Here is a 14,815-nt window from a genome sequence, read left to right as displayed (position 1 = left end):
AATCAACTTCTATTATAACAACCTGAAGAGGAGAGTTGATGTTAATCCTTTTATGTGGAATGTGGTTTTTTATCATCATACCAACACCCTGCTTGGATGTTGTGTTAGTTGTAGTGCTTGTAAAGTAGTTAGTGTAATTGTTTGGAAAAGTTGGTGTAGAGTTGAAGCTACAGTGTGTTTCTTGTATTGAGATTATACTTGGGTTGTGTTGCTTGATCAGAATTTGTAATTCTGAGAAGTTATTGTAATAACCTTTCATATTCCATTGTAGAATATTCAGGTTCATGATGAAAAAATAAAGATTCTCCACGTTTGAAAGGTGACTTTACAAGGAGAGAATATAAATATTAATGCTGAAGGTCGTCTGCAGAGAGATTTGTAGGATTGTCGAGATTTTCGACGCTTTTTATAAAATAATCATTGTTTTTTAGGAGGGTTTGGGTAAAAAGAGATATTGGTGACATTGTTGTTTGGTTGGTTTGACTAGTTGAGCTAGGTAGCGCAACTGGATTTGGATTTTTTGATGCCAGGCTAAAGTTGGCGTTGTTTGAGGTTGTTGGTTGTTGTTGTTTAAGTGGTTGTTCTTTAGGTGGTTGTTCTTTTTGTTGGTTTTGAGGTACTACTAATGTGGTTGCTTCTGTTATGATGGATGACTCTAGATTATTGGAATTTTGGTTTTGTGGTGATGTTGTGGCGGTATCTTTCGATACTGCATTTGAAGAAGGGTTAGTTTCATTTTCCCTGACTATGTCTGAATAAGGGCCGCGAAGTGGGGGGAGGCGTACAGTGCTTTTGTATTTTCGTCGGGCTTCGCCCACACTGCATTTTTCCAAGGTTTGGATTTTCAGAATTTCTTTAGCCTCTTTAAACTTACTGCAGTTCTTGTCAGAGGAAGGATGTTCTTCCTCACAGTTAGCTCATTGGATTCTAGTGCAATCTTCTGGGTCGTGTGGAGGAAGGTTGCAGATGAAGCACATCGGGTTGCGTTCACAACGTTTGATGGTATGCCCCAATTTTTGGCATATTTTACATCTCATTGGGCTGGGGATGTAGGGTTGCACCTTAACCTTATACCAAGCAACGTCGACTGTCTCAGGGAGACGGTATAGATCGAAAGTAAGGACCATTTGGCCAGTAATTGTTCGTTCGCCTTTTATTATCTTAGAAAATTTGTAGACGCCTGTGACGTGTTGGTCTTTCATTTCATTGATTATTTCCTCTTCGTCCACGTGCTTTAAGCAAGGGGCATAAATAACACCTTTTACGGAGTTTAAGGTATCATGAAGTTTGACGTTTACTAGACATAGGTTAAAAAAGGTTTTTATTTTCAAGAATTTCTCTGCGACTTGCGGGTTGCGCGTTAGCACAAGAAGATTGCCGTCGCGGAGTTGGGATATGGAGTCGACTTCAGTTGAAACGGCTTCAATGCATTTTTTGATAGCAAATGGACTGAGTTTAGAAAGTGACACGTTGTTGTCTGGTGAAGAAATTAATATAAATTTAGGGTTAGGTGTGGCATTACGCTTTAGAGTAAGTTTTGGGAAAATGTCGGTATTTGAGTTAGGTTTTCTTTTCTTTTTGGTTGGGATGTCTAGAAAATCTGCTAAAGCAGAGAATCTATTTGGCGACCTATCCGGGGGCCCCGGGGCCATGATAACAGAACTAAAATGTAAGTAGTTTGGTATCTATCACGTGGTTTGGCACAATATTAATTAGTCGAAGAAAAACAAATATGAGCACAAAGTAGATTACGCGATTAACGGAATGTTAACACACAAGTAAGCACAACCAATCACTGCGAGAGAAAAGACGTCTGTTCGCTTTGAATGATAGTCGGTGACTGGCGAGAAAAGGTAAAAAACGAAATTATGGCAATTTTTTTTTATAAAAATGTATGTTTTTCTTTAAAAAAAAAATACGTAATTAACTATATTAACAGATATATTTATCAGAAAGAGCACAAAAAATGCCGTTAATTTGATATATGACTTGTAGCAAAAAATTCTTGTGGACATCATATTTGACTAAATATATATAAAAATATAGTTTTATATGAAAAAGGAAAAGCGCCGCAGGCGAAAATTTGGAATAAGAAATCACGCTATAGAAAATCTTACTCTCTTTAGTTTTTACAAAAATTGAATTAAAATTAAAAAAGTACTAAAGAAATATATACAAACCATTTTTTTAATCACTTTATTTGTTATAAGATTGAGTTGTAGAACTAAATGGATAATTAATCAAGCTACGCTATCCACAGTATTTTTGCGTAGAATTTCTTTATGCGTAGGCGGCCTTCGGCCGCGCTTAGGGATTATAACCCCCACTATGTAGAATTCTTCATTCTGTGTTGCCAAATAAAAAGGACTTAACACCTTTTGCAGAGAACATATAACATTAATACAGTTGTTTTATTGCACTGCTGGCAGTTGTACTTAAACCTAACTATATAAAATTATACGCCAAATTAAAGGTATTTTTTATGGACTTTCCGATAAACATATTTGTTAATATAGTTAATTACGTATTTTTTACGAAAAACATACATTTTGTAAAGAAAATTGCCATAGTTTCGTTTTTTTACTTTTTCTCAAAATATTTATTTATTTATTTAATATTTTATAAATGCATTTATAAAATATTGTGGGGTGCAGGTGGACAACTAGGTCATGGTGCACCGGCGATGAATAACCCTTTGTCTATCAGATGCATTGAACGATGTTGTTGTGGGCCGATAGACGATTGTGATGCTTTCGCTTGTGCTGCAGTCCAGAGCTTTAGATGGATGGAGAGTTCTGGATATTGGGCAATGAAAAAGGATGTGTTCAATGTCCAATTTGACCAAACAAGAGGTACAATTGAGTGTGTCCATTCTGGTGTAGTGGTGTTTAGTGGAAAATAGCGTTGTTCCAAGTCTGACTCTAGCAAGTGTAACACATTCCTCACGGTAAAAGTTGGGATTATAGTTCGATCTTGATAGTGCTGTGTTGTGAACCCTTAAAAAGTTGCGAGCGAAGTTCCACTCAGCTGACTTTGTTACAGATTGTTTAGCGGACTAACATGAAATGATTGCTGTATCTATACATCGAGGCTCGTAGATTAGAGGAAGGCGTGCAGCTTCTTTCGCTGCGATGTCTGCCAATTCGTTTCCCAGTATACCAGCATGCCCTGATACCTAGAGAATTTTTAGCGGCTTGGTGAGATTAGTATTGCCGAAAATGAAGTTAAATACGTTACCACTTTTCATAGTCAGCGCTTTAATAACGCTGAGGCTATCCGAGCAAATCAATGTTTTATGGTTGGTTTTCAAAATATGTTTGCATTATATAGATAGATATACATATTGAATGAAAGGTCCTTCAATTACCTTTCCAACTGTGTCCATAAAATCGGTTCAATAGTTTTCAAAATATATGCTTTTGAAATTCTTGGAAATTCCACGTTTAGCCCCCCCTAACGCCGCCCCTGTCAATTTGCGCCAAACAAAAGTTTACCATTAAACTCAGCAGAAAGGGGTGCACCACGTCCACGTTTTCTTTTTTCTCTAGCTCAAGAGTCGGTATTCTTTAGGTATGCCCACTGTAGTAAGCAAAACTGAGGGCTCCAGTAATCTACAAAAATTCTGAGTATACAAACTGCGTTTAAGTATACTTTCTGCGTTCTTGACTAATTTCAGCTTTAACTTGTTGAAAATTAAAGGCGTCCGTCCACTTACATGTGCAAATACCAAAGTGATTTTTATTCACAACACGCGTACAGTTCAGTGTATCTTAACTTAGGGCGGGACCACACTTTAAAACTTTTACATAGAGTGTTCAGTAACCGTATAAATTTTATTTTTACATGGGTAGGGGCATTTACTTCGAAGGACTTGGGCTAAACCTCAGTTTTCGCTTACCGGACCATTGTAGCGTCTTTCAAGCAGAGCTAAACGCCATAATGGAGGCGGCTCGTTGGCTCATAACCTCCGCCTCTCCAGGACGGCCTATTGTCATCTATTCTGACATCCAGACTGCTATCAAATCTCTCAAATCTAACAGAACAACGTCCATAGTAACCATAGAATGCAGGAAGACTCAACCTGCTGGTATCAAAATGCTCCTTGATTGTTGTATGGTTCCCTCGACATAGGGACATTCCTGGCAACTGCCTAGCCGACGAGCTGGCAAGGAAGGGGAAGGAAATATTTGAAGTCAATTCTGCTCAGAATGCGGGCATACCTGTAACCTGCAAAAACACCACCATTGCGGCTGAACTCATCGAGGAGGTAAATACCTGGTGGGCTGTGGAAACCACCTGCCATACTACCAGGCAAATTTGGCCAAAAATTGATATAAGGCGATCCATAGCTCTTACTAGGCTGGACCGCTCCTATCTCAGATTAGTAGTCAGGGTAATCACCGGACACTGCCTGATGGGCACACACGGAAAAAAGTTATGATATCCAACCAACGATTTTTGCCGCAGTTGCAGAGACGGGGAAGAGGTGGGAACATCGAACACTATCTCTGCCATTGTCCCTCCCTGGCCAACATGCGCAACCAATTTTTCAACAAGTACTTTCTAGATTGTTTGGCCGACTTGGACTCGGCGAACGTCCTCGACTTTTTGTGCTATATAAAATGCACTCGGTACTAAGGGAGCGAAAGAAACAAATGACTTTGACCAGTGGTATCACAACGGGCTTTTCCAGCCCACGTGTGATAAGCGGTCTGCGCGGACAGCCACTCTAACCTAACCTAACCTAACCTAACCTACCTAACACCACATAAAAGTAAAGCATCATTTTTGAAAATCGAACGAACGATACAGATTTGATGACATGAACAATCGCGGCGTTAAATATTTAACGTCACACGAGACGAAAAAATAGAAGTTCCATTTAATTATTATGAGAACACGTAAATAATTTCCATCGTAAAATGATCGTCCCGTGAGACGAAAAAAATAAAAGTCCCAGATAATTATTAGAAGATGAAAAAGTTTTTAGTCTAACGATTTTAGTCTCAGGAGACCAAAACCGCTTTCCATTGTTCAGTAATAATTATACAGCAATATTTAATTTTATTATTTCTTATAATCGTCAGGCTGACTACACACGGGGCAACCGTTGAAGCAACGTGTTGAGGCAACCTGGTTTTCTTCTTCAATATACACGAGGCAACCATAGAGGCAACAATTGCGGCAACCTCAGTAGTGTGTGCTCTGTTATGAAATGAAGATACGGAAGAAAATTTTGTTTTCTATCAAAACACCGTTTCAGCTCAACTGTTTTCAATGAGTTAAGCCAATAAACTCAATACACAACGATAAACAGGAGGCAACCGACACGGCAATCAACACAAATTATTTTGATACGTGTTGACGCAACTTGTTTTTCTTCAATACAAATGAGGCAACCATTGCGGCAACCTCAGTAGTGTGTGCTCTGTTATGAAATGAAGATACGGAAGAAAATTTTGTTTTCTACCAAAACAACTTTTCAGCCCAATTGTTTTCAATGAACTAAGCCAATAAACTCACTACACAACGACACACACGAGGCAACCGACCAAGGCGAATACATATAAGGTGGTATCGATTGAGAAAATACAACAATTATTTGTATTTTGTTTTTGCTTTTAGCGGGCCATTGTCAAATTTCAGCTATTCTTCCCCGAATGAAAAAGGGCGACAGAAAATGCAAACACTCTCACGTTTTCACTCACTCACTAACGAAATACAAAATTTTGACAATCAAACGCTACTCACAGCTGATGAAACAACACCACCTTATATAAATTCGCCTTGCAACCGACGCTAAAATCAACACAATATATCAAAATATTTTGATTTTCGGGCGACACACAGTGTTCCGACTATATGGAGGCAGACGGAAACAATAGTTAACCTGCTCCGATTTCGCTGAAACTTGGCATGTACTCTAACTTAACTTAGGAATACGGAATTATGAAATTTGGTAGCTCTTGTGGGCGGAAGAAAAAATTTCCTCCGATTTCGATGAAATTTATTTTGTACTCTCTATTTTATTAGAGAAATCTAAATATAAAATATGGGGAAGATCGGATGACTATAACGTCTGCAGCTGGCGAAATATATGGGCCCAGGCAAATGTTATGGAATTTCGGTTAATTTTTGGTTCCTGCTTTCCACTCTCAGGAAACAAAGTTTATACTTAAAAATTGCATAGGCGTATATATTCTCCTTTCCATCAATGTTTGGTGAGATTTTTCCATTGTTCGAAAAATTTATTAGCGAAATTACGCAAAAAGATGTTGAAAATCCAAAATTAAGAAAAATAAAATGACATATATTTGCAAAGTCGCACGAAAAGATCTAATTATATATTCGAAAACTACATACAATTGTCTTAATCATACGTCGAATTTCAAGAAATAATTTCAGATACATTTCAAAGTAAATTTTTTAAGAAGAAAAATAGAAAAATTCCAAATAAATCATAAATACTTTCACCTGAATATTCCACGACACTTAAAATATTGATTACAGTTAGAAAAGAAACATTTTCTTTAATGGGTTCAGCGCCAAAGGTAACTAAACTTATGTCGATATTTTTTTTTTGTGAAATGTAGCGTTAGTGGAGAAGAGGGGTGAGTAAATGAAGTGAATTTTTATATTTATGACTTTTACTTTTGCCTCTCTAAGCCCAACTGGTTTACTTTAGTAACTGTCGCCATTACTTTTTTCCACCTGCCTCCATATAGTCGAAACACTGTGCGACGGTTGCGGCTACACGAATTTCTATGAGCACAATGTTATGGGCTGTTTTTGCTTACTTGTAAAAGCACATTTAGCGCACTTAGCTCTAAATGCTACTCTAAATGTACATTTATCCATACAAAATCCGTCACCTAAATGTAACTAAATGCAACTCCGTTTTAGCATTAAGAATCTAAATGCTAAAGGCAACCCTGTGATCTTCCAAAATGTCCACGATTCGAACATGGTTTAATTAGAAAAAGTGGCAACATTGCTTCTTCGCGTATACAGTGGCTAGCTGCGTTTCAGTGATCGCCGATTGAGATTTCATTTATTATTTTACATTATTTGGATAAAGAAAATTTACGCAAATTGAACATCGATGTGATGCTGATAGAAATCTGGATGAATTTCTGATCATCTCTGTTTGTTTTGTTTCCTAATTAAGTGAGGAAATTTTAATTGACAGCAACGACAAATGAATATATACACAAACAAATGTTCGGTTATGGTTAAAACAATTCAAGTTTTTGTATTGAATTTTTGGTTTAAAATTTATTTTTTTCCTTTCCTGTAGGTTTTTTGCACATTATCTTCTGCGTGAGAATTGATCGTAGTAGATACGGATCTGAATAAGCGAATGGAACAAGGCTGTTTGTTAAAAGCATACGATTTCGAACTCGCGTAAATGTACATTTGCTAAATGCGATAGCATGAACGCTCTTCGAAAACATATGTTCGAAAGTGCTAAATGTTGCATTTTAAATGCAGCAAAAACGCTGCATTACATACGAGACAACGGTCGAAGCATGGTCTCTGGTTGAAATGTCTTTGAAAATAAGAGAAAATTTCCCGATAAGTTATTTCGCCACGTTCCAAGTGTACCTTAAATAATGTGCTTGTACCGAACGTGCGTTCAAATTTAAGAAGCTGAAGAGTGATTACAAGTCTACCTAGTTTTACATCCCTTTTTCGAACCACTTGTTCGCTTCTTCCTTTTATTCTATAAAATTATTCTTTAAACTCACATTCTCATAACAATGTAACGACACACCCAGTTGCTCTCTGCTCGATTGGCGCAATCTTGTTCTCTACCATTCTTGCGTCATAACCGTCTTATTTTCATAGAGTAGATTTTAAAGCGTTGAAAAATGTTTGGTTGTTGTTGTAAATCACCTAAACACTTGTAAAAGCTTTAAAGTTTTCCATTATGACACTATCGTTGAGAAACATTGTGAACCCCCGGATACTCGTATAAAAATATTTAATAGTATGTATATTACTAACCTTAACATGTTAGAGCCACGTTTTCCATAGTTCCAAAAGTTTTCATGCTCGAGTATTATACGCAATATTATATGGGATTTAGAAGAAAGCTCCGTAGTCTTAGTATGTTTAGTGAAAAAGGCAAGCATCTCAAGACTCCCATAAATCAAGTTGTGATAAAGACTGCTATCTTCTGTGCTTTGCTTATCAAATTTTTTTGGCGGCCTCGAAAGAATGTCCTGTATATGATCCAGAATCTCAAGCTGGCAGTGCAAGCAAACTTCTTGAATACGATTGGATTTAGCATTAAAAATGTCATAAAAACTTGAACGGGCAATTTTGGCAGCAGGAGCATAATTATCAAACTGAGAAAATAGCCAAACTGGTACCAACTGTTTCAAGTAAGGCGCCATCATACGTTTACATTTCAATGCTAACACTTTCTGTACCTCCTGTGTTAGCTCCCGTACGTTATGAGCCGGATTGTGGGCAAGATCGAGGTAGATTTTAGACCACAATGATAAGATTTGTCCCACCTCTTCAAGACTAGCGTAATTTATATCGTCTATCAATTCTTCCAATGCCTTTTTTTTGGTAATTGGATCCTTTTTATTTAGTTTCCGCATCGCGATATGAAGGTTTGTGTTAGGTGTGCATTCATTTATATGGTATTCACTAGATGTCATTCTTTTATTCGATACATTCTTGTTTTTTAATTGTGTGGGAAAGCAAATTGAGGTCTGACTACCCAGTAACTCCGCACTACGACTACTACTGGATGGCTGCAATAATAAATAATTTTTGTAATATCCGTAAAAATATGCATGTACTACGAACATTGTACATTACATTCTACTCTTGGCAGTTACTCCTAAAAAGTTTGATAAAAATTGTTAACAATGTGTAATCTAGGCTGACTTCCAAAACGTCAATTGCTTTGCATACGTACAAAGTATAATATTCCATAGCGCCGAGCTACAAAATATTGACTATGGATACTTTTCCAAAACGCATAAGAAAAGTTATCAGTGCATCAGAAACAATGTTGGTGCTTCGTTTGTTATTGGTTACCATTGGTGTTTTAAAAATGTAAATTTCAGAAAAAATTTTCATTGCTATTTTGAATATTTAAAATATGCAATGTATATGGTTGCAATGTGTCGCAACTCTGCATATACAAACAGTTTGAATACCGCAGTATAACAGTTTCCAAACATTGCATTAATACGTTTTGGAAGTCAGCCCTACTGAGCGATGCACAGTAGTTCAGAGCAGAGACTGCGTTGAACGCCAACTATTGCATAGACTGCTTTTACACAGTTCAAGTATTGAATTCAATTCTGCTCGCATGTGGAAGAGAGGGGGTGAGAAGAAAAGGGATGAGTACACATGCGTCTGTACCGTCAAGTCGTTTCAACTTTCTTGCTTTGCTTTTGGCATTTTCGTTGCTTCCCATTTAAAGAACCAAAAACTTGAATTCAGCAGAATTGAAACGTGTAAAAGCAAATAGAAAACACAAAAGAGAATGAGCAAGAATTGCTTTCAAGTACTTGAATCATGTAAATCGGGTGATACTCAATCAATACTGCTGCTTTGTATGACTGAGCAGCGCGTTGACTTAATGACAATGAAGAAGTGTAATTTATTTGCCAATTTATAAATTTGTTTTGTGTAAATTACTTTATTTTAGGTACATAGCACGTTAAAACTTTCGTGAAGATTTGAGCACACGAAGTTAGGGTACCATTGATGGAATTGAAGAGCTTCATATTCGTACTCTGCCCTAGATTAGCATTTAAGTTGCATTGCAAAATATATCACATAGAACTCTGCATAAAAATTTATATCACACTGAATAAAGAAAAATATACATATTTAAATTATAAAATAATTAAGGGCGGTATTATCACTTGTGAAGCGAATGAATTTGGCGAAGCGAACGGTTTGGCGAAGCGAATGGATTGGTGGACGAAACTTAAATATGCATTAAGAGTGTTATATTTTACCAGCTTGTGGAAGTTCTTTGCATCGCGAACATGTTTAATGCCTTCTCTGTCCTTTATTTCGCTTCGCCCAACCGTTCGCTTCGCTAAAATCATTCGCTTCGCAAGTGATAATACCACCCTAAATTGTGTTGCAAAAAAAAACCAAATTAACGCTTTTGTTTTGGTTTTCTAGCTCAATAATAATGCTCTCAGTGAAGCATTTTCTGTTCACGAAAATCTTGGATGATGTGTTCCAAAATTAGCTCCGAGCAACTTAAAATTTTAGTTGAAGTGAATTAACTTCTTACTGCTCTTGTTAATAAAAAAAAACAAAAAGAAAAGTCTAATTTCGGCGAAGCCGAACATTTAATACCCGGAACACGTATTAAATATAGTTTTTTCACCTTTTCAAAAACTACCGTTACATGGCAAACAGGGAGGGTTTTACTTCTATTTCACACATCTTCGCTAGTATGTCAGTTAGACTTCATGAGATGATCTTACATACAGTGTTTTTTTAATATTTGTAATCTTTTTCGTAATAAATTTTGTTCGTTAATTTTTAATAGAAATATAGTTCATTTTTTGTTTTTGTTTTTGGCCTTTGAATTTTAAATGATGAACCATTTTTAACAAGCTTGAGGCCCAGCAACCAGTCGACCAGGCACAATCAAGAGTTCCTGAAGATGACCTCAGATTGAGGCCGAAATATCGACATTTAAAATATCAATAGAACGAAGATTTGCGTTTCATTTAATTGCTGGGCCTCGAGCTTGTTAAAATGGTTCATAATTTGGAATATAGTTCATTCTGCATCAAATGGCATGTAAATTAATGATTCCAAATTCTTACAAAATTTAGGAAAATTCGACAAATTTTCACCAAAATTTTAAACTTTTAAGCAAAGTTTTTTGAGTATGCAGTTTTGTAGCTCACTCAATTTCAGTATGATAAAGTACGAGTTTTAAGTGGCTGTAAACTACCGTTGATTTTTGAGATTTTTTTTGCTGATGATGTTGCTCATTTTCCCCATATAATGGATGCATTGTAGAAATTAGACGTGCCTTATTTGTATACACTTGCTATTTTACTGTAAAACGGAAAACTTTTACACGTCGGTATGACAAAAGTCTAACAGCCCTATTCGTATGTTATCACAGTCAGTTGTCACAGTTTAATTGTCATTATCGTGTCATCAACTGTTGTCATAGGTATGCACAGTCAATAATGACAAGCGAAAACTTAGTTTTATTTGCCAATTGCGGCGAAAGTTTCTCTATGGTAAAACAGCTGTTTCCACTGCAACAGACGGGATTTATTTTAAATAAAATACACCACATCAATGGATTACGAAACGCCGGAAAAGTAAGTAATTTTATAATAGGAAATTTTATTTCATTTTATTATGAATTCGTCTAGTAACAGACGTGGAAAATATCAATGCACCACACAAGAGCAACTGCAGTTTTGTGGTGTGGTCTATTGTGTTATGTTGTTGTGCTGTGGTGTTTGTGAGGGACTGCTCAGGTGGACTAGGGTTAGCCGCGGAAGCTGCTCTGTTAGCGGTTGTGGTGTGGTCTATTGTGTTATGTTGATGTACTGTGGTGTTCGGGTGGGACTGCTCAGGTGGACTAGGGTTAGCCGTGGAGGCTGCTCTGTTAGAGCAACAGGGGGTCACAAAAGACGTGGTCCACTGCCGATGTGTCCGTAGTCCAGAGCAGACTCTAAGGTGACTCCACCCCTCGCAAGCATTGCACTTGAAAGAGACGCTCTGATCTGGAAACTTGCAGTACATCTCGACGCCTATTAGCGAATAACTCAGTGAGAGGGCAGGACCAGGATGAATGTATTTGCATACAAATTTATTAAAGCAAAAATGTTTTGGGTAGGCGTCGGGGCCAATGATAACCATCAGTTACCACCTCTGCATGGTTGTAAGTCATGCAGAGTCCGTACGGCTTGTAGCGCTGTGGCTTTGCCGCTTAAACTCTATAAGTTTTTGGGGGTGTGCGTCAAGCGGGAGTGTTGAGCACCGGTTATTTATTTAAGTTAGAAAATTGGGTAGGCGCTGTGGCCAATGGTAGCTCTTGTACCACCACTGTATGCCGACAGCAATACAGAGCCCCGTGAGACAACTACGGAGGAGTTGTGATGCATCAAGCGAGTTTGTTGAGCATGATTTGGAGTGCCAGCAATTAACTACTTTAGTAAGTTTTGTTCTGCGGCAGTTGAGTAGTGCATTAAAAAATGCATACCCAATGAAGAACGAACGAATTATTTTTAAGCACAAGTGCGTGTGTTTATTCGCTGCACTTGGTTTTTGGCGGGAGTGCAATATACAAGTGCGTGTGTGTGTTCGCTGTTTATGCGGGACATGCATAAGTCGCTTAAACATCCTGGCCCCCCTAGACGACTTGTCGTCTAGCAGATGTAAAATAAGCCGCGAGTATCCGGCTCGAAGGACCAAGCATAACTCAGTGAGAGGGCAGGACCAGGATGAATGTATTTGCATAAAAATTTATTAAAGCAAAAATGTTTTGGGTAGGCGTCGGGGCCGATGATAGCCATCAGTTACCACCTCTGCATGGTTGTAAGTCATGCAGTCCCTACGGCTTGTAGCGCTGTGGCTTTGCCGCTTAAACTCTATAAGAGTTTTTGGGGTGTGCGTCAAGCGGGAGTGTTGAGCACCGGTTATTTATTTAAGTTAGAAAATTGGGTAGGCGCTGTGGCCAATGGTAGCTCTTGTACCACCACTGTATGCCGACAGCAATACAGAGCCCCGTGAGACAACTCCGGAGGAGTTGTGATGTATCAAGCGAGTTTGTTGAGCATGATTTGGAGTGCCAGCAATTAACTACTTTAGTAGGTTTTGTTCTGCGGCAGTTGAGAAGTGCATTAAAAAATGCATACCCAATGAAGAGCGAACGAATTATTTTTAAGCACAAGTGCGTGTGTTTATTCGCTGCACTTGGTTTTGGGCGGGAGTTTAATATACAAGTGCGTGTGTGTGTTCGCTGTTCTTTGTTTATGCGGGACATGCATAAGTCACTTAAAGAATTAGTAATCCTGCAAACGTCGTAGTCGATGCTTTGAATCTGGTGTACCTTTTTAGTTGACTTACTTTTCCCAAGGCGAGTTGAAATACACACTTTGTTGACGTGTCCTTACTTGTTACAGTGGGAGCACCACAGGTTCGACTTGTTGACGCGGCACTCTTTTGTTATGTGGTTAGACCTCCCACATCGGATGCACAGGCATTCCATACCCAGTTCTTTCTAATTAATCTTGAAGGGCTTTGATGATGGGTTGGGCGTTTCCCTTTCTTGAACTTCGAAATTTTGTTGATATCTGGAGTACCGCCCTCACTAATATTTGCCACTCGCGTGTTCAGCTCTTTAGCGTTCAACCTAGCGAATTCAAGAGAAAGAGCTTTTGCGGCTATTTCATCAAAAGTTGCTGTACTTGCCTGTAGTAGCTGCTATTGTTGTTGTTGTAGCGGCTACAACAACCCCGCCTAGATCGGTTGATATCTCAGTCGTTGTCGTCGAGTTCCTCTAACGGCAGCCCTAAGAAGCGTGCAGCCTCTTCGTGGTCGGTCCACAGGGACAACGCCGTTAGGGTTGTCGGGTTTTCCGGGCATGCGAAGAGATGTTTCGAGTCATGAGGGGTCTCTCCGCATGCCGGACACTCAGTTGGCACATCCGTGTTCAGTCTGCTCAGGTATGGGTTTAACCTGCTGCAGTAGCCAGAGCGAGGTTGGGCTATTGTGGTTCTTGTCCGTCTCGTCAATGTCCGGTGGTTGTGTGCATTCTCAGGTCTAGAGTCTACATAACTTGAGACTGACTCCCTGTGAATGCCGTTCAGGGCCAGTCGGTATGATGACGGGTCCAGAGGCTGCTTAATGAACCTCTGGACTTCGTCCGTCAGTTCGTATAGATGTCTCCTGACGTGCCTAGGCGAGGGCTCCTCTGCAAGCAGCTGTCTGTTTGGGTGTCCACATCTGTGGCTCCCAATCATAAACTGCTTGCAGAGCATTAAGTTATGCTCCTTGACTGTGAGCATTTTTGCCTCGTCATGAAGGTGGTGTTCTAGCGACATTAGGAGGCATCCAGTCGCTGTCCTGAGTGCGGTGTTCTGTGTTGTCTGTAGCTTCATCCTGCGTCCTCCTAGTCCCCAGCGACCACACTGGTGCTGCGTAGTTTAAAACCGGCCGGCCTATTGCCTTGTATGTTGCCAGCAACGTTTCTTTGTCTTTGCCCCAAGTACTGCCGGATAGCGACTTGAGGACCTTGTTGCGGCTCTGTACTTTATTGACAATAGCGGTTGCGTGCGCAGAGAAGGAGAGCCGGCTGTCGAATGTTACTCCGAGTATTTTGGGGTTATTCACCGTCGGTATTGTTACGCCATCCACGTGAATACCCAGTTGCAGTCTGACCTCCTTCGTCCAGGTGTTGAAAAGGGTTGCTGAGGATTTCGCAGGGAATAGGGCAAGGCTCCTTGCAGTGAAGAATCGAGAAAGTTCGGCGAGATAACCGTTTACTTTCGAGCACAAGTCATCGATTTCATTCCCAGACGCCATGATCGAACAATCGTCAGCATACGAGACAATATTAACACCCTCTGGTGGTTGAGGTAGCTTTGAGATGTAATAATTAAACAGTAGCGAGGACAGGACAACACCCTGTGGTACTCCCTGTTTAATTTTACGTGGCTTGCTAGTTTTGTCTCTAAAAATTACTGACGAGTGTCGACCACTCATTAATTCGCCGACCACCGTTTGAGTCCCTGTGGGAGTGAGGAGTCCTCTATATCTTCTAGTAGCGTTGAATGACTGACAGTGTCGA

The 14,815-nt window shown here is 39.2% G+C and overlaps 1 protein-coding gene across 2 annotated transcripts in view; it reads right to left on the bottom strand.

Moving 5' to 3' along the window:
• LOC118749173 (E3 ubiquitin-protein ligase listerin-like) overlaps window positions 1–8,764 on the bottom strand; it is a gene marked incomplete in the record, with an annotated part of 227,841 nt that extends 219,077 nt beyond the window's left edge. For both annotated transcript variants that reach the window (XM_036483948.1, XM_036483949.1), the window contains 1 exon segment: window positions 8,008–8,764. In XM_036483948.1, the coding sequence (XP_036339841.1) occupies window positions 8,008–8,672 (665 nt within the window).
• Between the last annotated feature and the right edge of the window lie 6,051 nt (window positions 8,765–14,815).

The sequence above is a fragment of the Rhagoletis pomonella genome, unplaced genomic scaffold (assembly GCF_013731165.1).
Source record: "Rhagoletis pomonella isolate Grant_MI unplaced genomic scaffold, Rhpom_1.0 Rhpom_scaffold_00014, whole genome shotgun sequence".
NCBI classification, from domain to species: Eukaryota; Metazoa; Arthropoda; class Insecta; order Diptera; family Tephritidae; genus Rhagoletis; species Rhagoletis pomonella.
Note: the sequence above shows the minus strand (reverse complement) of the source record. Positions and strands in the feature narration are given on the sequence as shown.